General features: G+C 35.0%; 2 protein-coding genes and 1 pseudogene across 2 annotated transcripts; all 3 read left to right on the plus strand.

The window, feature by feature from the left end:
• Positions 1-7,013: 7,013 nt before the first annotated feature.
• Positions 7,014-10,484, plus strand: LOC146927083 (uncharacterized; annotated as a pseudogene).
• A 2,330-nt stretch (positions 10,485-12,814) lies between these two features.
• LOC146927084 (uncharacterized) lies at positions 12,815-16,594 on the plus strand. The gene is made up of 5 exons (XM_085700470.1): positions 12,815-13,830; positions 13,922-14,048; positions 14,170-14,463; positions 14,558-14,662; positions 15,594-16,594. The coding sequence occupies exons 1-5, from the start codon at positions 13,277-13,279 to the stop codon at positions 16,065-16,067; spliced, it is 1,554 nt and encodes a 517-aa protein (XP_085556596.1). The 5' UTR covers positions 12,815-13,276; the 3' UTR covers positions 16,068-16,594.
• A 6,160-nt stretch (positions 16,595-22,754) lies between these two features.
• On the plus strand, positions 22,755-24,095 carry LOC146927085 (F-box/LRR-repeat protein 14-like). Its single transcript, XM_085708123.1, has one exon. It carries the CDS (start codon positions 22,755-22,757, stop codon positions 24,093-24,095), a length of 1,341 nt encoding a protein of 446 aa, XP_085564249.1.
• The last annotated feature ends 373 nt before the right edge of the window (positions 24,096-24,468 follow it).

Consider the following 24,468-nt stretch of genomic DNA (forward strand, 5'->3'; position numbering starts at 1 on the left):
AACTTGACTCTATCTCTTTAGTATTCTGCTTCAATAGCCTCCCACAAGCTGGAGCATGATAGATGTTGATCATCCCAAGCTTGGAAATGAAAGTGGAGAACTTAGGAGGTGGCAAAGGCTTTGTCAAGAAATCTGCAAGTTGTTCATTAGTGGAAATAGGAAGCAGTTTTAGGATACCCTTCTGCACCTTTTCTCTAACCAGGTGACAGTCTATTTCAAGGTGTTTTGTTCGTTCATGGAACACTGGATTGGATGCTATGTGAATAGCACTTTGACTGTCACAATATAGGACTGGTTGTTTGCTGCAGAAGATGTTGAGATCTTTCAGAAGGTATAGAAGCCACTGGAGTTCACATGTTGCAGTGGATAGAGCTCTGTATTCAGCTTCTGATGAAGATCTGGATACAGTGGCTTGTTTCTTGGCACGCCATGAAACAAGAGAAGAGCCTAAAAAGAAACAAAAACATGTTGTGGATCTTCTGGAATCAAGACATCCTGCCCAGTCAGCATCTACATAGCCCAAAATCTGTATCTCTGAATTTCTAGGGAAGAACAAGCCTTGGCCAGGGTTTTGTTTGAGATATCTGATAACCCTGCAAGCAGCTTTGTAATGTGTAATAGTTGGTGCATTTAAGAACTGGCTTAATTGTTGAGTGGCTAAGGTTATGTCTGGTCTTGTAGTGTTTAGATAGAGCAATCTACCAATAAGCCTCCTGTAGTAAGACACATCAGCAAAAGGTTTGCTATTGTCTTGATGCAATTTTGTTGAAGTATCTAAGGGTGTGCTAGCAGGTTTGGATCCTAGTAAACCAGAAGAGTCTAACAGGTCCAGACAATACTTCCTCTGGGAGACACTGATTCCTGCTTTTGAATGAGCAATTTCCAACCCCAAGAAATATTTGAGAACCCCTAAATCCTTGATCTTGAACTTAGAATCCAGAATGGATTTGATTCTATCAAATTCATGGAGAGAGGAGCCTGCCAGGATGATGTCATCAACATACACCAACAAAGCTGTAAAATCAGAACCATGTGCATTGATGAAGAGAGAGTGATCAGAATTTGACTGTATGTATCCTTCACTAAGCAATAATGAAGTCAATTTCTCATACCACTTCCTACTAGCTTGCTTCAAACCATAGAGGCTTTTTTGTAATTTGCAGACAGTATTTGGTGCACTATCAACACCATCAGGGATACTCATGTAAACATTTTCTTGCAAATCTCCATGGAGGAAAGAATTGTTTACATCTAATTGATGTAGATGCCAGTGTTGAATAGATGCAAGTGCCAATAAGATTCTGACTGTGGTTAATTTTGCAACAGGAGAAAATGTATCAAAGAAATCAAGGCCTTCAACTTGATTGTAACCCTTTGCCACTAACCTGGCTTTGTATCTCTCAATGCTACCATCAGCCTTATACTTGATCTTGTAAACCCATTTACTCCCTATAGGCTTCACATTGGGAGGAGTTTGCACAATGGTCCATGTACCATTCTTAGCTAAAGCATCTAATTCAGAATCCATAGCCTTAACCCAAAATTCAGACTGACATGCTTCTTTATAGGTTTTGGGCTCAGTACTTTGTGTGATTGAAAGAGAAAATGCTTTGTGTGAATGTGATAAGTGTGCAAGTGAATGAAAAGATGCAATAGGGTAAGGAGTACCTTGAGTGATTGCTGCTGATGAAGGAGCAGGAGAAGTGTCACATACATAGTCTGCCAGGTATGATGGTGGATGTTTTGTTCTAATAGGTTTGGAAAGTTGAGGTGATGGTGTGGGAGAAGTAGTTGAAGTGGAAGGAGTATTAGGTGTGAAGGTTTGTGGTTGAGGAGGAAGAACAGGAGTAGAGATATCTGGATGATGATTGTCAGTTGCAGAAGGTGATGAATTAGGATAATATTTCCAGGTAGAAGGGGATTTGATAGGTTGATAAGGAAAAATATTCTCATGATGTGTGACATTTCTAGAAACAAAGATTTCCTTAGTATTAATGTCTAATAAAACAATCCCTTTCATGCCAGCCTTATATCCTAAAAAAACAGACTTTCTTGCTCTAGAAGCAAGTTTGCTTCTATGAGCTTGTAAAGTAGAGGCATAAACAAGAGAACCAAAGACTTTGAGTTGAGTTAAATCAGGTGTTTCTTTATGAATAAGAAAATATGGAGTATGGTTATCAATTATGGGACTGGTCACTCTATTCATGATATAGACAGCATGAATAGCAGCATAAGACCAAAATTGTTTAGGAAGATTTGATTGAAAAAGTAAAGCTCTAACAATGTTCAAAATGTGTTGATGTTTCCTTTCAACTCTAGCATTCTGCTGAGGAGTCTCAACATAACTAGTTTGATGAAGAATACCTTTCAAAGCATAAAACTGAGGCATCATAAACTCAGGGCCATTATCACTTCTTAAGGTTTTGACTTTACCAGAAAATTGGTTTTCAATGAAAGTAATAAAATCAGTGACATGTTTTCTAGTTTCATATTTTGATTTCATAAGAGTTAACCAAGTGAACCTACTATAATCATCAACAGCAGTTAAAAAATATGAATGACCATGAATAGAAGGAACAGCAATAGGGCCCCAAATATCAAAATGTATTAGCTCAAATGGCTTATTTGCTCTTTTACAACTAGAATCAAAAGGTAACTTTCTGTGTTTAGCATAATGGCATACATCACAGATTGCTTTATTGTCAACATTAACAAAAGGAAACTGGGAATGGAGAGAATTCATTCTAGAAAAAGATAAATGTCCTAATCTAAAGTGTCAAAGGGCACTGTCTGGAAGAGAAGGGGCTTGATTTGTATCTGGTAAAAGACAAGTGGAAGGAACTTGAGTTGTGTTGCAAGCAACTCTATCTGGCAAGACTAAGTAATACAAATCTCCTTTTCTTTCACCAGAACCAATCATCCTCAAGCTGCTCATTTCCTGAATAAAACATTTGGAACCATTAAAATTGACAAAACAATGCAAAGCATCACACATTTTTGACACAGATATGAGATTGAATTGAAATTCAGGCACATAAAGCACATTAAAAATGACTAGGGTTTCAGAAAATTTAACAGTTCCAGCATGTTTGGCTATTGCATTGTGGCCATTAGGCAATTTTATATGCATGGGGGTGATTTCATTGTAAGAATGAAACCACTGAATATTTCCACAAATATGATGACTAGCTCCTGAATCAAGGATCCAGGAGTTGAGAGACAAACTATGACAAGATAAAGAATAAACAAAACAAGTACCTTTCTGTCCAACTGATGTATGATCAGTGGAATAGAAGGAAGAAACCTGATTAGAAGAAGCATGTGCAGATTTTGAATCCTGAGTAAGGGATGAATTCTGAAGTAAAAGCATTAACTTTTCATACTGCTCAGTAGTGATAGTAGGAGAAGCTGGCACTACTTCAGGGTGATCACTAGAATCCATATTTTCACCAACATTGTCTGTGGATGCAGCATGATTTGCAGAGGGACCAGCTCTTGAATTCCTCTGAAAGTGTGGAGGAAAACCATATTTATGATAACAAGTTTCAACTGTGTGACCACTTCTACCACAAAAAGTACAGATTCTTGGTTTGCTAAAATTAGGATTTGGGTTCTTGGATGAATTTCCTGGATAGTTCCCTTTGTGCTTACCAGAATTTACAGCATTGACAACAGGGACACTGTCATCAACAGGAGCAAGATTACCCTGTCTTTCATGTTGTAAAACCATAGAAAAAATTTTGTTTATAGAAGGAAGAGGATCCATTAACAGAATATGAGACTTGACCATGGAAAAATTCTCATTTAAACCAGTAAGAAACCTCATAGCATACAACATAAGATGGTTCTTGCGATCATTTCTCATAGCATCACATACACATTGATGCCTGCAACTGCAACTAGGTATGGGAATGTAGATCTCCAACTCTTCCCATAAAATCTTCAATTCTGAATAAAAGGTAGTAACTGACTTGGAATCTTGCTGTAATGCATAGATCTCTTGCATTAACTCAGAAACACGAACCAAATCACCTTGAGAAAAGCGTTCTTTAAGATCATTCCATACATCTATAGCATTATCCATGAAAATTATGGATTGAGAAATAGAGGGAGAAACGGAATTCAAGATCCAAGAAAGCACTAACATGTTGCAACGATTGAAAGAACGATAAGTTGGATCAAACTCATCCAACACTGGTGGAATAGTTCCATCCACGAACTCAAGCTTCATCTTCGCGCCAAGAGCGCGTCGCATAGCGCGTGCCCAGGAATGGTAGTTGGAACCATTTAAAACCGGTGTAACTGTAACAGAAGATGGACCATCACCAGGATGAACGAAAAACGGACTAGACTGATCAAGAACAAGCTCTGAAGTTCCAACGCCATTGTTGCGTGGAGCCATGGGAGCAACAACCAAAAGAAAACAGAGAAAAACGAAGAAAAATTTGCGGAAGGAGCGCTTCAGGCTCTGATACCATGTTGAGTAACTGAATCTTCATGAAGAAGAAAGAAGAAAAATGAGAGAAACTGAAAAATGAAGTGTATTATTATTGTTACTTCATCATGAAGGTATTACATCTATATATAGAGTTACAAATGATAGTGTATGTTAACCTATTGTAAACCCTATCTTATAGAATCATAACCTCTATTGTAACAAACTTTAGAGTTAGTTACAACTCATTTTAACACTAGGGTTTCTAATAACTTGTGGACCAAGCAACTGTGCCCTAGTGTGTTCTGCTTCCTTATTGGCTAGCAAACTTGACTCTATCTCTTTAGTATTCTGCTTCAATAAAAATCAAATCATAAACGATTTTGAAATTTTAATTGGAACCGGAAATGTAAAATTTTCTAGCATTGGATATATACACTCTTCGCTTTATGAACAAGCCCTAGTTTCTCCGGCACCGTCGTGCTCATCACTTTGCGTTGTTTTGCATTGCAGGAGTTCTTTTAAACTACACCTTTTCTTCACTTTCATTTGAATCAGGTTTTTATTTGTTATTCTTCCGTATATATACTCTTTTATCAAGTCTACTATATTTTATTAGTAAACGCTAAGATAAATATTTTTGAATTAGGTGTTGATACAAGAGATTAGATGATTATGCTTACTTTTAAACTATCAAATAAAGGAGTTAAGGGATATAGAAGATAACACAAGGAAGTTTCCTTCAAAAAAACACAAACAAGTTATACAAGTTCACCCTAATTGGGCTAGTCCAGTCTCCTTCAATATATGGTACCTGTGATGCCTTCTTAGATTCTGTACTATTTTCTCTTCTTTTATGGTCTTCCTAACCTTACAAGTTTTGGACAGCCTCTTCAAACTTTAGCTACCACAAAATCCACCTTTATACCATAAAGTGGATTAGTGAAGCTTTACATCCAATTACACAATTGTTTTTTTTATTTTCATCTTTAAAATTGATCAATTTGATCTGACAATGATTTTCTCTCTTTCTCTCTAAGTTTAACTAGATCACCCAAGGTAAATCTGAACTTTAAGTACAACCTGATCACATAAAGATGAATTTGTACTTTTCTGCTTCTGCTTCTGATCTTTGTCAAATCTAGTGATTCACTAGAAGAAATCATCAATTTAGCTAGGAATTATACCTAGGAATCCAGCTTCCTCGCTACAGACAATGCATACCGAGGAAAGTTTCCTAGGTAAGCATATTTGACCGTTTCACCATGCTTAGCGAGGAAATGGAGGTGGTTACCGAGGAAATATTTCCTAGGTAGGCATATTTGACCGTTTGACCACTTAGGATGATGCTTAGCGAGGAATTTTAGGTGGTTACCGAGGAAATAATTCCTAGGTAAACACATGGTACAGAATGCAACAGGCTTTGCAGGAAAAGGTAACGTGAACAACTCTATGATAACGTTGAGCACAGTGAAAAAAGGCCTGGCATATTCAATTGGTAGCAGGTGAACGTTGAGCAACCCATATTGGGTTATTTAATTGGGTTTTTGTGTATGTCTTTCAACACTTCTCTATTATAGTTTTCATTCCAAATTTTTAACACTTCTCACTTCAGTTTTATTTTCCATCTATACCATTCAACAATTGCTCTTGCATATTTTTTTTTCATATAAGGTAACTATTTTTTTAAATGATTTCAATTTTTATATTTATAAATAAAATGTTAATGTAATATATGTTGCATTATTTTTTGCAGTTAATATTTGGTTTCATTTCCTATTACAAGTTCTTGTTCTTGCTGTTGGCTGCTACTTTTCCGATCTGCATTGTAATCAAATTATATTATTTGAGGTTAGTTTTTCTTATTTATTTAAAATTATTAGTATTAGTAAAAAATGTTGTGATTGACATTAAAACTGTTTGTTAATAACTATTAAAAGATGTTAGTAAAATTGTTTTTTTTTTAAGGAAGTAAAATTGTTGTCTTAGTTATTGATAAAAATATTAGTTTTTTTTAGCAAAGATAAAAATATTAGTTAGTAAAAATAATGTTAGGTTAGTAATTATTTTAGTTATTTTTCCTGGTGCTTTTTTTTCTTCTAGTATTTTTTATTTATTGTTAGAACAGTTAGTCCCTATAAAAATAATTAATATTTTAAGTTTAGTCCCTGTAAAATTTTAATGATAATTTTAGTGCTCCAAAAATTTATAATTTCTAAGAATAATCCTTATTTTAAAAACTTTTTACAAAAATAGGGTCTATTCATGAAAACTACAATATTTTGGAGGACTAAAATTATCATTAAAATTTTATATGGACTAAACTTGAAAACTCATTTATAACCTTATTATTATTATTATTATTATTATTATTATTATTATTATTATTATTATTATTATTATTATTATTATTATTATTATTAAAAAAGGTAGGTTAGTAACAATGTTAATTAGAAAGAAAAAAAAAAGAGATATGTTCATTAGATTGTGACAACGATAAAAATAGAATAGTATAAAAATTAATAGTTTAAATATGTTATTGTAACGATATTGTTTTTAGAATAGAAATAATAGTCTAAGGAATTAGGTTGTTAATTAAAAAGAAATATGTTTTTATAGAAAATATAAATTAATTTGAATTAATGTCAATGATGCAGAAGATGGATCAATATATTCTTCATCGAAGTTGGATGTACGATAGAAAAAGACCGGGGAAAAGGACACTTAAAGCTCAATTTAAGGAAGGAATTCGTGAATTTGTTGCTTTCGCCATGTCACAAGGTATTTTTAGAAGTGAGGGAGGGATTAGATGTCTGTGTCTTAAATGTACATGTGGGTTTATTCAGAGCCCAAAAGATGTCATAAAACATTTAGAGGATGTTGGTTTTATGGAGGATTATTATGTGTGGAGACATCATGGTGAACAAGAGCCGGATGAGTTTGATGTTAATATGCAGGCTTCAAGCAGTGGAGCGCATACAGGGTGTGAAGCTCTCGGGGTAAATCTGTCTTACAATGAGGGCATTGAAGAGGAAATAATCCCGAACGAGAAGACATTGAAGTTTTACTCAATGATGAAAAAAGTAAACGAACCGTTGTTTGAAGGGTCGTCTGAGTCGAAGTTATCCATGTGTGTGAGGCTATTAGCTGGGAAGTCAAATTGGAATGTACCCGAAGATTGTGCAGAGTACTTCACGAAAATGATGAGGGATTCGACTCCTCTACCAGAAAATTTACCATTAAGTTATTATGAGGCAAAGAGATTAGTGATGAAGTTGGGATTGGAAGAAAAAAAGATTGATTGTTGTGTTAATAGGTGCATGTTGTTTTATGACAATGAATTTGGTAAGAATGATGGCGCGTTGGAGGAGTGTAAATTTTGCAATGCACCAAGGTATGAAGTGAGCGGCGATGATGTTGATCGTAAGAAGAAACGAGTCGTAGTCAAGTCAATGTTTTACCTGCCAATAATACCAAGACTGAAGAGATTGTTTGCATCAATGCACACGGCTGGTCATATGACATGGCATTATTACAATAAAACTAATTCAGAGGTGATGCGGCATCCTTGTGATGGAGTGGCATGGCAGCACTTTGATGCGGTACATCCCGATTTTGCAAAAGATCCACGTAATGTGAGACTTGGATTATGTTCTGATGGATTTACTGCGTATAACACAGCGTGGGCTAAGCCTTATTCTTGCTGGCCAATAATTGTTACCCCATACAATCTTCCTCCTGAGATGTGCATGACAAAACCTTACATGTTCTTGAGTTGTATTGTACCAGGACCGTCGAACCCAACTGACGGTATTGATGTGTTTTTACAACCCTTAGTTGATGATCTGAGAAGGTTGTGGGTTGGTGAATTGACGTACGATATTGCAAAGAAGGAGAATTTCACATTGAGGGCAGCTTTAATGTGGACTATTAACGACTTTCCTGCATATGGCATGTTGTCTGGATGGTCGACTCATGGTAGATTGGCTTGTCCTCATTGTATGAAAGATACAGAGGAATTTTACTTGAAAAATGGAGGAAAGAATTCGTGGTTTGACTGTCATCGTTGCTTCACACCAGAGGATCATGAATTCCGGAGGAAGAAGAATCAGTTCAGGAAAGACACAGTAGAAAAAGATGGTCCACCTCCTAAGCTAACATCAAATGAAATATTCCGTAGAGTCAGCACTCTATGGAGATTTCCAGATGTTGGCCAAAGAGTCAGATACGAAAGATATGGTGAAGACCACAATTGGATCAAAAGAAGTATTTTTTGGGATCTCCCTTACTGGAAAGACAATTTACTAAGACATAATCTTGATGTTATGCACATTGAAAAGAATTTTTGTGACAATATAGTTCACACAGTGATGAATGTCTCTGGTAAAACAAAAGATAATGAGAAGGCTAGAATGGATTTGCCAGAGTATTGTAAGAGACCAGATATGGAGTTAAAACTTCTTCCAAATGGAAAATATCTGAAACCCAAGGCTGTTTATAGTTTAACCAGTGCTGAAGCAAAATCTGTTTGTCAGTGGTTAAAATAATTGAGGATGCCAGATGGATATTCTTCTAACTTGTCAAGGTGTGCCGACGTAAACACTGGAAGATTGCGTAGGATGAAAAGTCATGATTCCCATGTTCTCATGGAACGCTTACTTCCAATTGCGTTTTCTTCATTGCCTAACCATGTTATAAATCCGTTGACTGAAATTAGTCAGTTTTTCAGAGACTTGTGTGCTTCAACATTGAGGAAGGATGAACTTATTAAAATGGATCGTAATATTCCTATCATTCTCTGTAAATTGGAGCAAGTTTTTCCCCCAGGTTTCTTTGATTCTATGGAACATCTTGTGGTACATCTCGCGTACGAAGCTTAGCTCGGTGGACCTGTTCAATACAGGTGGATGTATCCATTTGAAAGGTTTATGGGTGATTCGAAGCGAACGGTGAACAACAAAACAAGGGTTGAAGGATCAATAATTGCAGCTTACTGTGCTCGGGAAGCCTTGAATTTTTGTTCTCATTACTTCAATCACTTGATGTTGAGACCAATAAGTGTTAGAAATGAAGCTATTGCCGAAACTGAATGGAGTCCGTCAACCTTATCAGTCTTTCGTCTTCTCGGTCGTCCTTCTGGGTCAGGGAAAGAGTACTGGATGAACGATGCAGAGTTGCGGTCGGCCGAAGTTCATGTATTGATTAATTGTCATGAGGTTGGACCATACCTTCACATCTTTCAAGTATTAAATGTTGGGGAGATATACACTAGTTTTCCAAGATGGTTTAAAGATCAAGTGTTAAATGTTGAGCCCAATATACATATATTACATTTGAGAGGATTAGCTGATGGTCCGCATAGACGTGTAAAAAAATGGCACACTTACTTTGTCAATGGATTTAAATTTCATACCGAATCATGGACGGTAGGAAAAAAACAATTAATAGTGGTGTTTACGTTAAAGGAGTCAGTGAGGGAGGTGAAGATGACTTCTATGGTGTGATTAAACACATTTTTGAATTGACTTACGCATATGTTGAACAAGACAACAAAGTTGTGTTATTTTATTGTGAGTGGTTTGACCCGAGGAATGGGACAAAAATTGATCCAAAGTACAAAACTGTTGACATAAGAATGGATAGAAGATATAACGCATTTGACCCGTTCATCTTAGCAAGCAAAGTTACTCAAGTGTATTATGTACCATATCCTTCTCATCACCGGCGTAAACAGGGATGGTGTGCTGCTATCAAGACAAAACCAAGGGGTCAAATTGAAACAGATGACATAATTCCAAATATTGAAGTAGCTTACCAAGACAATGGAATGTCACATGTTCCAGAGGTGATTGAAGTCGACCCGGTTACAAATTTGGTCGACATAGAAGTTAATGGTCAGGAAATTGACTCTGACATGTTGTTTAATGACACTGAAGAGTCAAGCAACTCTGAAGACAATTTGGAAGAAGCAAACAATCCTGAAGACTATTTAATGTAATGTCTATTTTATCATTTTAAGTGTTTAATGTTTAATGAAACTATTTTATCATTTTAAGTGTTTTAATGATACATATTATAACTATTTTATCATTTAATGAAACTATTTATAATTAGTAATAAAAAACAAAAAAGAAAATAAGAAAACTATTTGTAATTTTTTTCTTGGTCTAGTAGCCTGCCTAGTGGCTAGAACTCACACACTATTTTATCATTTTAAGTGTTTTAATGATACATATTATAACTATTTTATCATTTAATGAAACTATTTATAATTAGTAATAAAAAACAAAAATGAAAATAAGAAAACTATTTGTAAGTGTTTTAATGATACATATTATAACTATTTTATCATTTAATGAAACTATTTATAATTAGTAATAAAAAACAAAAAAGAAAATAAGAAAACTATTTGTAATTTTTTATTATAATAAAAAAGAAAAATAGAAAAAGAGTTTTAGCCGGGAACACTCTTATGTCCAAAATTTCATTTAAGCTTCACCAAAATTTCATTTAGCCGGGAACACTATTATAGAAAATTTCATTCCCCCCTTTCTCATTTTCCCCCAAAACCCCCAAATCATAAACTTCACCAACTCACTCACCACCAACCCTAATCCGTTCCTCACTCTCTTCTCTTCCTCGTTATGGTTTCACACAGTACAATCGCTCTCACACTCCCAACCTAGCCTACACACTCTCGATTCTTCTCACTCCCAATCGGAGCTCAATCTCAGTCGGTGCTACAATCGTTCACACACTGCCAATCGGTGCTACAATCGGTCACGGAACTACAATCGGAGCTCAATCTCAGAATCTTCTCACTCACTCACACAATCGGAAATCAAACGGTGCTCAAAAGGTGGTCACCCAATCTTCTCACTCAATCTGCTAATTTGTGATTTAAAATTTTAGGGTTTCTGGTTTGGGTTTTTTGATTAATGTAATCCTTCACTTTTGCTTTAAATTTGATTTATGCCATGTTTTTTATTCAGAAATTTGATTTGGGTTCTTTTGGTACGGTTTGGTACGGTGCTCAAAATGTTTCTGGTTTAAGTTAACATGTTTTGGTACAGTGAATTGGGTTCTTTTGGTATAGTGAAAAATGGGTTCTTTTGGTTTGGATACACATAAAATTTGATTTGAGTTCTTTTGGTTCAGTGAAAAATTTGATTTGGGCTCTTTTAGTAGTGTAGTATTGACCTGTTTTGGTTTCCTGATGTAGTTTTCTGTTAGATGGCTACTGGTTTTTCTTAGTGTTGTCTTGTCTTGGCTTTATTTTTTTATGAAAATGCAGAAATATGATTTATTTTTTTATGAAAATGCAGAAATATGATGATTAGTTAATAGTTAAGGTTTGTTATAGGTTTCCCCTGGTTAAGCTTTGATATGGTTTAATACTAGAGATTTTATATAGGTCCACATTGTAAGTCTTCAAAAATGTTTAAACATTGTAAAGGAATTAGTAAATTTATCTGCAACATCAGAAGCATTAGCTTCCTAATTTAACTTTTTCTCTGCAACATCACAAATGACTGCGCTTTGAGTCCTAAAACTGTGTGATTTATGGTTGATTTGGTTGTGATATGCCTGAAATTGTGGATTATTCTTGAAAGCAATGTACTTTTTTGTGTAATAAAAAAACAATGTCATATTCCTGTTTGTTTTTTCATGGAGGTGTACAACTTCGGCTAACAAGTGAAGTGTGCCACTTATGTCTGTAATCAACTTCTGCTAACAACTTCTGCTAATAAAATGTTTATTCCTGGTTATGAATCAATGTATTGGAAAATGTTTATTCCTGATACTCATAATTATTTGTCTGTGCTTCTTTTTGGTTAGTGTAATAGGCTAGTGTAGTAGTGACCCCATCATGACTTTTGGTTTTCCTGATGGGGTTTTGATTTGAGTTCTTGCATTTCCTTGGTAAGTTCATTGCTAAATGAGATTAATAGTTGATTTGCTAAATGAGTTTTATGCTATGTCCACTCTTTTTTTGAGATTAATAGTCCATTGTTGACATCCTACTATGTTGGTAAACTTATTCTGGTCCAACGATGTAGTGCTAAGTCTATAAACTTGGCCTTTTTCAGTTTTAATTGAATAAGAGAAACGCTCATTTTTCCCTTCCAAAACAGTTTCTGTGTTAACACAAATTGGTGTTGGAAGGATGAAACTGGCAGCGTTATTAATAATACTAATCATTGAAGGACTATTTTGATATCACTGTTAAGTGTAAAAGCAATTTGATGCATGTATATTTTTGGAGAACCAAATTAAGTGTCTTGTTTCTTTAATGTAGGAATTTATATAGATTATAGCCAGCATCTGTTTTTCCTTTCTTTTGGCAGGGGAGGTAGTTGTTGATTGAATAGATATTTTACCTATTGGATGAGTGATTAATGTTAAAATCATGTTTGTTGAAATGTGTTGGAATTCTTAAATTAGAGTAATGATGCTTTTGAATTCATGAGAAAGTGATTGATGACTTGAAAATATTATAGTCCATAATTGATACTGTAAACTCCTTCATTGTATTATGACAGCTATGTCTAGGCAAGAAGATAAGGGCAAGAAGGTTGCAGAGCCTAGTAAAAAAAAATCAAAGTATACAATTACGGAGGAAGTGGAGCCAATTTGGGCAAGAAGGTCACAAAGCCTTGTTATTCGTGAGCCTAGTAGTGATGGTCGACCTCCACACAGATCTCCTTCACCGACATATCCACCTCCACACACACGGCTCATTCCACGGCATGTCCACCTGCCCATCGTGATACTACTCCATCTCCTACTATACCTGGAGTTTCTCCTAGTATACCTGGAGTTTCTTTCACTCGAGTTACTATGTCTGGTGTTAATCCTCCACTCTATACACACTCACCAAGACATGCTACCACTCCAATCTCTGCAAGGTCTCCTGCTCCATCTCCTAGTATACATGGAGTTACCATGTCAGGTGTTAATCCTCCACTATACACACACTCACTAAGACATACTACCAACCCCATCTCTGCAAGGCCTCCTACTCCATCTCCTAGTATAAATGGAGTTTCATTCCCTGGAGGCACTATGTCTAGTGTTACTCCTCCACTACATACACACTCACCAGGATATAGTAACACTCATTTCTCTGCAAGACCTCCTACATTATCATTAGAAGATATACCAGATGTCCGTTTTTTAGAGTTGCTTGGTATTAATGGAGGATTTATGCCAGTACCCGAGGTGCAGCAACAACAACAAGAACAAGAACAAGAGCAACAACAACAATGTGAACAAGAACATCAAAGCCAACAACAAGAAAGGGAAGCAGCACGACAAAGCCGAGTGAGACGTCGCTATTATGAAGTGGTACCAATGTACAAAAAAATATATTTACTCAAAATTGAGGGTGACTCGTAAGTATTAACAAATTAATCTTCTACTTACTTTCATTTCATACTTATTTTTTTTTAAAGTAATATATTAATTATCCATTTAAATGTTCAGGTTGGAGCCATCGAAAATCTCTGCAAAATACATAAGGGAGGCAATCCAAGCAGTGTATAAAAAGCCGTGGCCCGTGTATAAGGATCTTAAGAAAGAAATTGGGGATAAAGTTTTTAAAGAGTTTAAGGTAAAAAGAAATTATTAAATCTTTTATTTTCTATGGGGTTGATTTAAAAAAAGTAATTTTTAATAAATAAATCTTTAATCATTATATTTATTTTATATATGGTTCATTTATTTTTTTGCAGAGACACTGTGTGTGGGATCCTCAATACGAATTTGATATCGAGCGCCTTTTTCATCGTTTAGCAAGTACGCGTCTGTCAGATATGCTATATGATGAACAAAAGAATCTTGCTGAAGACCGTTCTTATCGCCCTCATTGGATGGGCGAAGAAGATTGGTGTGCCTTGTTGTCCTATTGGGCTACAAATGAGAGATATAAAAAGTGCTCCACGGCTAATAAAAGGAATAGAGCAAGTTCTAGACAAGCTCGCCACACACAAGGGTCTGTTACTGGTGCAACCCACGCGAGACATATGGTAAAAGTATATGAACTTTGTACATGTTTTTATATATACGTATATATTTAATTAGTCAGGTTATGTAATTAATTAACTTTTTGTGATAAATTAGGCAAAAGATCTTGGAAGAGATCCCTATGTAGACGAGCTTCATCGAGAAAACCATATTATACATGGTACGGATGTCTACGTTGATGATCGCTCCTATAATACACAGGTGAATTTCTACTCTGACAGTATGATGGGTGTTGTGTGATGTTTCTGAACTTTCATTACATTCTGCCTGGAATATTCATGTTACTATTTTTAGTTTTCTGTTTTATTTTATTTTGCATCCGAAACCATAGTAATAACCTGGCCCTGATCAAGCTCGGTGGCTTAGTTCAAATCAATTATTCTTCTTCATGTCTGTTATTTTATTAAGAATCTTATCAGTTTCAGTAAATTAGCCAAAGACGAATAGGTTATTTTGTGGGGATAGGATTATCATGGTTTCTTTACTGAGTTGCTTGATTCATAAACTAAATTTTTATTTGTCCTTCATCTTGCAGCATTTTGTGCATGTGATGTTGATGACACTGTTCCTGGTTGATATTTTGGCATTTCTTATTATGTTTTTAATGTTATTTTTAACTTGTTTTGGAATTGATAGGTAGCTTTTAAGTGTCTCTTTGAGCATTGATAACTGTGTAGGGTGGATATTTAATACAGTAATCCAAAATCTTATGACATTGTGAAGTTTGTGGAATGTAATTTGCAACCAAGACTTTGGTTCCTTAATTTGCCCATCTTTCATTTTTGTTTGGTCCGACTCCTCTAACGCAAGGTGCTAGACTTCCACAATGTGGTGAACCAAGATTTGAATCCCGGTTGGGAGAGCTACCCACATTTATTACGCCGACACGCCTCAAATGAATTAGTAACTTTAAATTTAAATGTTATCTTTGCAGGGTGTTTGGTCATTTACAAATGAAGTTATAAAACCATAGAGAAATATGGCTAGTGAATATTCAAAATAGTTTTCACCTCTTTAAGAAATGTGCATATACTGTTGTGTAGTGTGGCTGTTCTGGTTTGGACTGTTTGTGCTGTTTGGTTTTGCAATTAAGAGTTATTAAGCAATTTCCATTTATTATTTATGTATACAGGTAGCTTTTCGGGAGGAGGTACGACTATTCTTGGAAGAGTCACGAGAATATTCGACCTATGAAGAATTGCCTGATGCGATCAAGCTAGAACTTTGGAGGAAGGTATCAGGACCCGGGACAACGCATAAGTGGTATGGTCTTGGTCGGTACGCTCCCCTCATGGAGCATGGATCTGTAATCAATGAGCCTTCATTTGGAGAAGGTTCTTCAAGTAACCAAGAAACGTTGCCTCATTTGATTTCCCGGATAGAACAATTGACACAGGAGTTACAGGCTCGTAAGCTAATGGAGCAAGAGTTGCGGGACAAGATGGAACGGGACGCTGAGCAATATAGAGCATTTCAAGAAAGCGTTGATCGACGGTTTGAGGAATTCATTGCAAGCACATCAAGGAGACCGGGTGTTGAAGAAGATGATTCAGATGAGTCGGACAATCCCAACATTGAGGAGGATGAAAGTGATGACACCAATTAAATATGATGCTTCAGATGAGAAGAATATTTTGACTTCTTTATTTAAATATGATGCTTTAGATAGTTTTAGCCTAGTTTTGTGGACAATGTGAATGCTGCAGTTTGATATTGCAGCATTTATGCTCTTCTGTTTTGGCAAATATGATGCTTTAGATAGTTTTAGGCTAGTTTTGTGGACTATGTGAATGCTGCAGTTTGATATTGCAGCATTTATGCTCTTCTGTTTTGGCTGTTGTTGATGCTGCAGTGGCAGTTTTTAGGTTCTATTTTGGCTGGTGGCCCTTTATGTTCGATTTTGATGCAGGGATATGCTATTGTCGGCATCGTTTTTGCTGGTTGTGCCATGTTGTATATTCCTTGCATCATGATTGGGTCTTGTTTTTGGGTTTTAGGTGTGCCGCATATATACGGTCCCTTTTGTACTTTAAAACTCTCTCGTTGATGAATATATTTTCCGTTTATTTGGATATTGGAAATGTAAAATAATATTTAAAATTATTATTTAATTAACATAATTTTAGGGGAAAATTTGTATTTTTCGATTTTTTTTTATTTTTTTTTGTAGTTTTCCGAGGAATATTTCCTAGGAAACAAATAATTAAATATCCAAAAATTTTCAAATTTCTTTGGTTCAAAAAAATTTTTGGCGCAATTTTAAAAATTTTAAATTTTTGGCGCAATAATATTTTAAATTGAATTTCAAAATTTATTTTTAAATTGAATTTTAAATTTTGGTTTTTATTTTTAATTGTCACATCGACTGAACTGTGACAGTGGTGGCAGGATTTGGCAGTTTTTGCAGGAACGTTTCCTAGGAAATTTTCCTAGGTGTGTCCTCGCTAACAACTTCCTCGGTGGTTCCTCGGCAACTTCCTAGGGACAACTATAAATATACCTAGGAAGTATTTCCTCGGAAACTTCCTAGGAAAGCCTCCATACCTAGGAATTTTGCTTCTATTCCTAGGAAATGTTTCCTAGCTAACTTGAATGTTTCTTGTAGTGATTCTTATGAAGAAAAAAAAAGATTTTAATGACAGATTATGTTGTTGAGAGGTGTGTTCGCATTTGAATGATTCTACCTTTTATAGAGCTTAAATCTTTGTGAGCAAACAAGGAACTACCATTAGAAACTAGTCGTTATTTTATCTTTTTGTGGTTTGCTTTGTTGACCAAGAAAATCTTGAAACTAGTTGTTGTGCATTGTTTCTCTGTTTCAGATCTTCTTGTGCATTTTTTGTTATCTTTCTGTCATCATTAATCCTTTTCGTGTCTTTTGAATTTCCCATTTTGAAGTCCATTATGATTTGCTTCTGATATTTGGAGTTACAATCTCTTTTATCCCTTAACTTCTAAGACCAAGTAAGAGAACGTCTAGTAAATATTTGGAGTCCATTACAAAGCCGGCCCTAGTTTTCTAGTGAGAGAAACTCCAACTTCTCTCTAAACTTTCTTTCTCCTTTGTTCATCGAGGAAGGGTGGTTTTAGGTCATTTTTTGACCTAGAATCACCCCTCGACATCTTTTTTCCATTTTCTTTCAATCTAAATAAGTGGTTTTCACATATATAAGTTTTTTCTTTTGTGTTTTTTTTTTGGGATTTCGTCGTCTAAGTGCGGCGTGGTGTTGTTCGTCGTCTTGTGCGACGTTTGATTTCGCGTCTTGTCGCGGTGTTCGTTTATTTCCTATTGAAAGATCGACATCAGTCAATTACAAATTCAACCAATGATTTGGGCGTCAACGTTGAAGATCCGGAAGCATGTGAATTTCGGTGACTTAGGTTTTATCATATTATTTGTAGGCATTTTGCCGTTTTATGCTATTAACTTGGGTGTTGTAAGTTTGTTCGCAGATTCACCCTTTACGTTTTTAGCGATGTTTGTATCTGATGTAATCTATCGATTTGAATGAATGAATATCGTTTTATTTTTGTCAAAAAAAAAAAGATGAGAATCAATGATAAGAACCAATTATGAACTTTTTTAATTAGTCGTTTTGAAGTACTTATGATATGCTCTTTTGATCTCCTGATCAGGAATTTGAAGTACTTCTGATGTCTATCCGGAACTTCTTCTGATCTCATATTTTCTTGGTTAATACTATTGTTCTTCAACTCTGCAGTGCCTATGAGATGCTTTGATCTCATCTGAAGTGCTTCTGATATTTCCGAAGTCCTTCTTAGCACTTGGTGTTGTTAATATTTATGTTTCTTGGATATATGAGTATTTGTAATATTTTGTTGTAAAGAATGCTAAAAGAAACTTGTTAGATCACAACACATATCATAATCAGATTTGATCTCTCTACTTCAATGGTTGAAATTGACAGTGAACCTCCTCCCGTATAAAACTCACGGGAGAGTTTCCCAATCCACCGCTTAAGGGGACAAATATACTAGGTATTGTATTTGAAATTGTATAGTCAATTCTTCAAAGTCAAAATATTATCATTTTTTATTTAAAACTTTCTTTTTCTATTTTCTTAATTAACTCTACGAAGACACCGATTAGTATGGCAAATAATGACCCGAAAAAAGTAATATTTGCATTAAATAATGACCCGAAAAAGGTAATATTTCCATTTAATGAAGTCAAATATGGTATCCTTTTTTATTTAAAATTTCCTCTTTTAGTTTTCTTACCCAAGAAGGATTAATCTCTTAAATAATCTTGGGATGTTACATAAAATATGGTGGGAGGTAAAAGTCAACGAAAAAAACATAATGCATTTATGTTTATTTATGAAAAAGTCAACAAAAAAGTTTATTGCTAGTTTATTTATGAAAAAACATAATTTTAGTCAAACTAGATATACTACATCTGTCTTTAAATATTAGAAGTTTTAATAAGACTCCTTTTACATTTTCAACTATAAATATATTAGAAGTTTTGACTAATCATTCATGTTTAATCAACCATAGAAATATTACACTTCCCTCAAAAAAAAAACCATAGAAATATTACACAATAAATCCTCAAAAATGTTAGCCAAATGTTATGTCGTCCTTTTCTTTTTCCTTGCACTAATATCTTCTCTAGGTGATTCTTCAAATGATACCAAGCTTCAACAAATCCAATACACAAATGCTAAAATCTTTATTGCGCTGCCTCTAGGTTCATTACCAGTATACTTTGATTGTGATGAGGTATGGGGACAATTTGAAATGCATGCAGGAGAAACTGTCGAAAGGAGTACTCCTAGTGATGTATCGTGTTTTGGGTTCGTTTATATACAAATATTGTTGCAAGAATTAATGAATTCTGGATAATAAAAACCGATGGTATGTTCCGTACTACTGACCATATCCACTGGACAAAAGTTACTATTTGGCACAATAATACTAGAAATTATACTAGAAATTGATTTGTAATATTTATTATACCCATAAATAATTGGATTCATGTGTCCTAATTTTTTCTTTGTTCCCTGTTTCATTTCATCTTCATGTTCTTTTTATTTTTTTTATTTTTATAAGTTCTCCATTTCATCTTTTATAATGATGTATGCTCGAATAAAGTAGATAGAGGATTCATCACACAAGATTTGATTCCATAATTTTTTTTTTCCTTCTTATTTTCCATTGTTTTTTTTTTTGGAAATCAAGCGTGAGTAATTATGTCTCACATGAGGTAGAAATAGAGGAAACAGATATATAAGATAGGAAACTCATATATGTCATGCCTTAAGGTATCAGGTAGAGATGTGGTGTTTAAGTATCTTAGTGGTCCTAGACGTTTACTACATCCGTTCCTTTTTAATTGTCACATTTTGACATTTTACACAAACCAAGACAATCAATAGATGTTGCTACTTTTGATACAATAATTTCAATTTTTACTATAATAACCTTATTTATTTAATATCTCATTACATATATTTCTCTCTCCACAATAATAAATAAGGGTAATATTAGTAAAATAACATTTAATGTTGCATTGAACTATGTAAAGTGACACTTAAATAGGAACAAAAAAATTCTTCAAAAGTGACACTTAAAAAGGAACGGAGGGAGTAACTCATTACCACTTTTTGGGTTTCAGCGCTCCTCAAACTTCTCAACAACTGGTATAAAAGCCCGATGAGGGAGAAGGAATGGAATCCTAATGTGGATCATGCTAGTGATGTTGGTGAGGGTGACTCTCACTAAACTGAAAAATTGTGGTTAAAAATATGGTGTGTCAGTCTCTCAGTGGTCCTAGACGTTTAGAACTGATATCAGAGCCCTGGTTAGGCTCGATGAGGGAGCAGGAGTAGAATATGGTGAGTTAGCCTCTTAGTGGTTCTAGACATTTAGTCAAGAGCCCTGATTGAGCTCGGTGAGAGAGCAGAAGTAGAATATGATGAGTTAACCTCTTAGAGCATCTACAATGGTGAGGTCTTCACCATTTAAGACCTGATACCTAATAGGTACTCCCATTGTGAAAAAAAAATTGGAGATCTTAAAAGATCCAAGGTCTAACTTAAGACCCCATTCTTAAATGGGCCCACATTACTTTTTATTAAAATAATAATTTTCATGGCTATTAAATAATATTTATGGGACTCTATTAGACCCTTTGTTAGAGGATCTCCATTGGAGTGGTTGAATACCTATTAAGTACTATTATTAAAAAATTATTAAAAAGTGATGTGTCCATTTAAGACCTTAAAATTGAGAGTCTCCATTGTGGATGCTCTTAGTAGTCCTAGACATTTAGTCAATCGCAGTTCTGAGCGCTCCCGAAACTCCCAACACTTTCCATTTACATAGTTATATGTAATCTCTTTCTTTTTCTTTTTTGTTGAGGGGAGGACGGGAGGTATATTCAGAATCATTAAACGGAATGAATTACGCTAAATGGGTTCACAAAAAAAGATTCTATCAACCATGATGAGTAAAGATTGCTTGATTAATTTAATTGATATGCACTAATGATTATTGTGGGACCAATTTCAATCGATTTTTTCTCACCACCTTTCTTCCTTATACTTATTCAATAAACATGAAAACTGACGATTTATGAACACGTTATATAACTTGTCTCATAAATAGGGCATGGCAACAAAACTCATACTCGCGGGTATCCGCTCAAACCAAACCTATTTTGACGGGTATTCCCCGCTTTGACTGGGTTTGGGTATGAGTATGGGTTTTCCCCGATTTCAAAACTAGGGTACGGGATGGGTAACGGGGATATAAGTATCCACCCCGAACTCATAACCAAACCCGTCCCGAATGTTGAAAATCAAATTATTACCCCTTTTATATAAATAGAAATTGAAACCCTAAGTTATTTCACTCACACAGTCAGAGTCTAAGTCTTTCAGATGACACTCAGTTATCATAGTTTTCCATATCTCACACTCTCGGTATCTTTCTTCTCCATCACTATAGTCATCGATCGTCATCATCTCTATCTTGAATAATGCATTACAACATTGCGATCGGGACTGAAAAATACTTTTATTTTTATTAAAACAGTATCCACTGCAGGGATGGGGATGAGGCGGGTATACCCGAACCCGTCGGGGACGGGGATGAGATTTAATTTTTCATCCCCGCTGGGTATGGGTAGGGTATCGGATAAGTATATGGAAGTAGAGCACTATGGGGATGCGGAAGGTAAAACCCGTCCCCACTCCGCCCCATTGCCATGCCTACTCATAAACTTTCATACCAATAACCGAAGACAAAGTATATGAATCCTTTATTAAGTAAATATGGAAACTAACGATGTACACGCACCTTATTTAACTTGTTTTATAAACCTTCAGTTCCATAACGGTATCATAAGCCCATAACATTTGAACAATTAGTCAAGTTGATAAAAAGTTGACTCTGCTCTTACCTCCATGAGCTCCAAAAACACAGTTGACATGACTTTATCTAGAGAATAAAAAGGTGAATTCAAATTATGAGTCGTTTAATATGGAACGAGCCCAAAATTTAAGTAAATAAAAATTATGAGTAATATCGAACGAGCCCAAAATTTAATTAAATAAACTTTAATGCTTGAGTTAACACTCCGATCTTAGAGAAGATCCTATTAATACGAAGTTTGCATATGTGAAGCTCGGAAAAATTCAGCCTTCTTTTTTTGAGTTAAATATATTTTTGGTCTTTATAAATATTTTAACTTTATGTTTTAGTCTCTATGAAAATTTTCTTCAACTTTTATTTGTCCCAAAGTTTTTCCACCACACGTTTGATTCTTGCTTTTAACATATTTTAAATTTTTGAATTAATTTTTGCTTGAATGTTTAGAATATTGTAGAAATATCTCCTAAAAAGATTAGAGTTTTTTACCAAACATAAATTAGATATGAATTTTTAAGTGCTAAAAATATAAAAATTCATATTTGTTAAAAAAAAATTGTAAGATTCATATAGTCTTATAAGCATTTATGCAAAAACTCATTCACAATTTTGATTTATACATATTTATTGAAAACCAACGACTAAAAATGGTAATTGAGATTTCTTGATGACTAAAAGTGAAGAAAATTTTAAGGTCATCAAAATGATGGTGAATGAAAAGTTAAAATTATTTATATCGACAAAAAAAACACATTTAAATTTTTTTTAATAGATCCAACCTTCTTTTATCACTTGCAGTTAACCTAACCCTAAAATCTCCAACTTTCAGAAAACACAACGCTTTCTCTCAATTCTTCAAACCAATTGGTTTTGTTTCTCCCAACTCTCTGCTTCAATGGCTTCGACATCACCTTTGTTATATTTACCGGATGGTTGCTGGGAATGTATCTTCAAACTCCTCATCGACACCAACGACAACGACTTCAAAGACTACAACCATGTCTTGAAATCTCTCTCGGTCATCTCAAAAAAGTTTCTTTCCATCACCAGTGGTCTCCGGTTCTCTCTCACTATCTCGAAAAACGCCTCACTCTCATTCTTTTGTCGCGATTTTCAAAGGTTTACCAATCTCACATCCCTTGACTTCACTTTGTTCAACGGTTGCCTCAACACGGTTCTCCGCCAACTCTCCCGTTTTCCGTTGAAACTCACATCACTCACATGTTCCAACATTGAATCTATCAATAGCACTGACATCTTCCTCATAGCCGATTGTTTTCCTTTGCTTGAAGAACTCGACCTTAGTAACCCTAAAAATTTCAACGATTTTAGCAACTTCCTTGATGGAGTAAAGGCTCTTTCATTGGCACTTTTCAAACTCCGTAAGGTTAACCTCTCTGCTCATAACTATATCAGCGACAAATTGATTTTCCACCTGTTTAAGAATTGTAAGTTTCTGGAAGAGGTTATCATGTTTAAATGTTGTCAATTAACCAACGCGGGAATTGTTTCCGCTCTACGTGAGAGACCAACGCTGAGGTCTTTATCCTTTACCAATTATTTCGATCAAGACTGCGCAATGTTGTTTTCTTTCATTAGGAATTGCCCTTCACTTAGTGAGATCAAAGTGGAATTCAAATGTATGAGCGTAGAGAGTTTAGAAAATTCTAGCTCTTTGGTGGATTTTGTTGTAAGTCCTCAACTGAAGTCTCTCAGTTTGATTCACAATTGTTGGTTAAGTAATGAAAACCTAGAAATGTTATCTTCCTTATTCCCCAATTTGCAGTTGCTTGATTTGAGCCATTGCTATGACATATCTGAAGAAGGTATTTGTCAAGTTTTAAGGAGATGTAGTGAGATTAGGTATTTGAACTTAGCCTACTGTTCGAGAATTGGGCTAGGCGGAATGAACTTTGAAGTTCCCAAACTGGAGGTGTTGAACTTGTCACATACAAGAGTTGATGATGAAACACTATATGCAATTTCAAAGTGTTGTTGTGGACTTTTAAAGTTGTTACTGGAAAATTGTCGTAGCATCACAGGGAAGGGAATGATGCATGTGGCAAAAAACTGCATGCAACTAACAGAAGTCAATCTGAGGCACTGCTATAATGTGCACGCTGATGTTGTTGACTCGATGATATTTTCAAGGCCATCTCTGAGAAAGATAATTGTCCCACCTTGGTATAACAAAAATAGGGACCTCGTCTTGCCATCTACTCTGGAACTGCTATGAAGTATGAAATGTAAGATTTTTTTTTTTGTTTTCAGATTTATATATCTGCGAAATTACTTCAAAAAATGTGCATATGCTCATCAGTCTACGTGACAATTGCTTAAGTTGTTGTGTAATGCAAGTCATTGGGTATTTCTTTCCTATGCTTTACCAAAGTTATATTGCATATATAGATAAGATTCTTGTGTCGTGCTCTTTGAAGTCCACATTCGCAGCAGGGATTTTGCATACTTCATAGCACACTTTGTGTCCTACTATCTTTCGAGAACCAATTTTATGTTATTTATTTTCTGGACCAAGCTTACAAACATTTATACCACTTTGTGTCCTACTTGATAGCACACTTTCTGTTCCTTTCTATTCCACTTTAGAC

This window comes from Medicago sativa, chromosome 4 (genome assembly GCF_051527215.1).
Source record: "Medicago sativa cultivar Bolivia chromosome 4, Bolivia_mono, whole genome shotgun sequence".
Classification (NCBI taxonomy): Eukaryota; Viridiplantae; Streptophyta; class Magnoliopsida; order Fabales; family Fabaceae; genus Medicago; species Medicago sativa.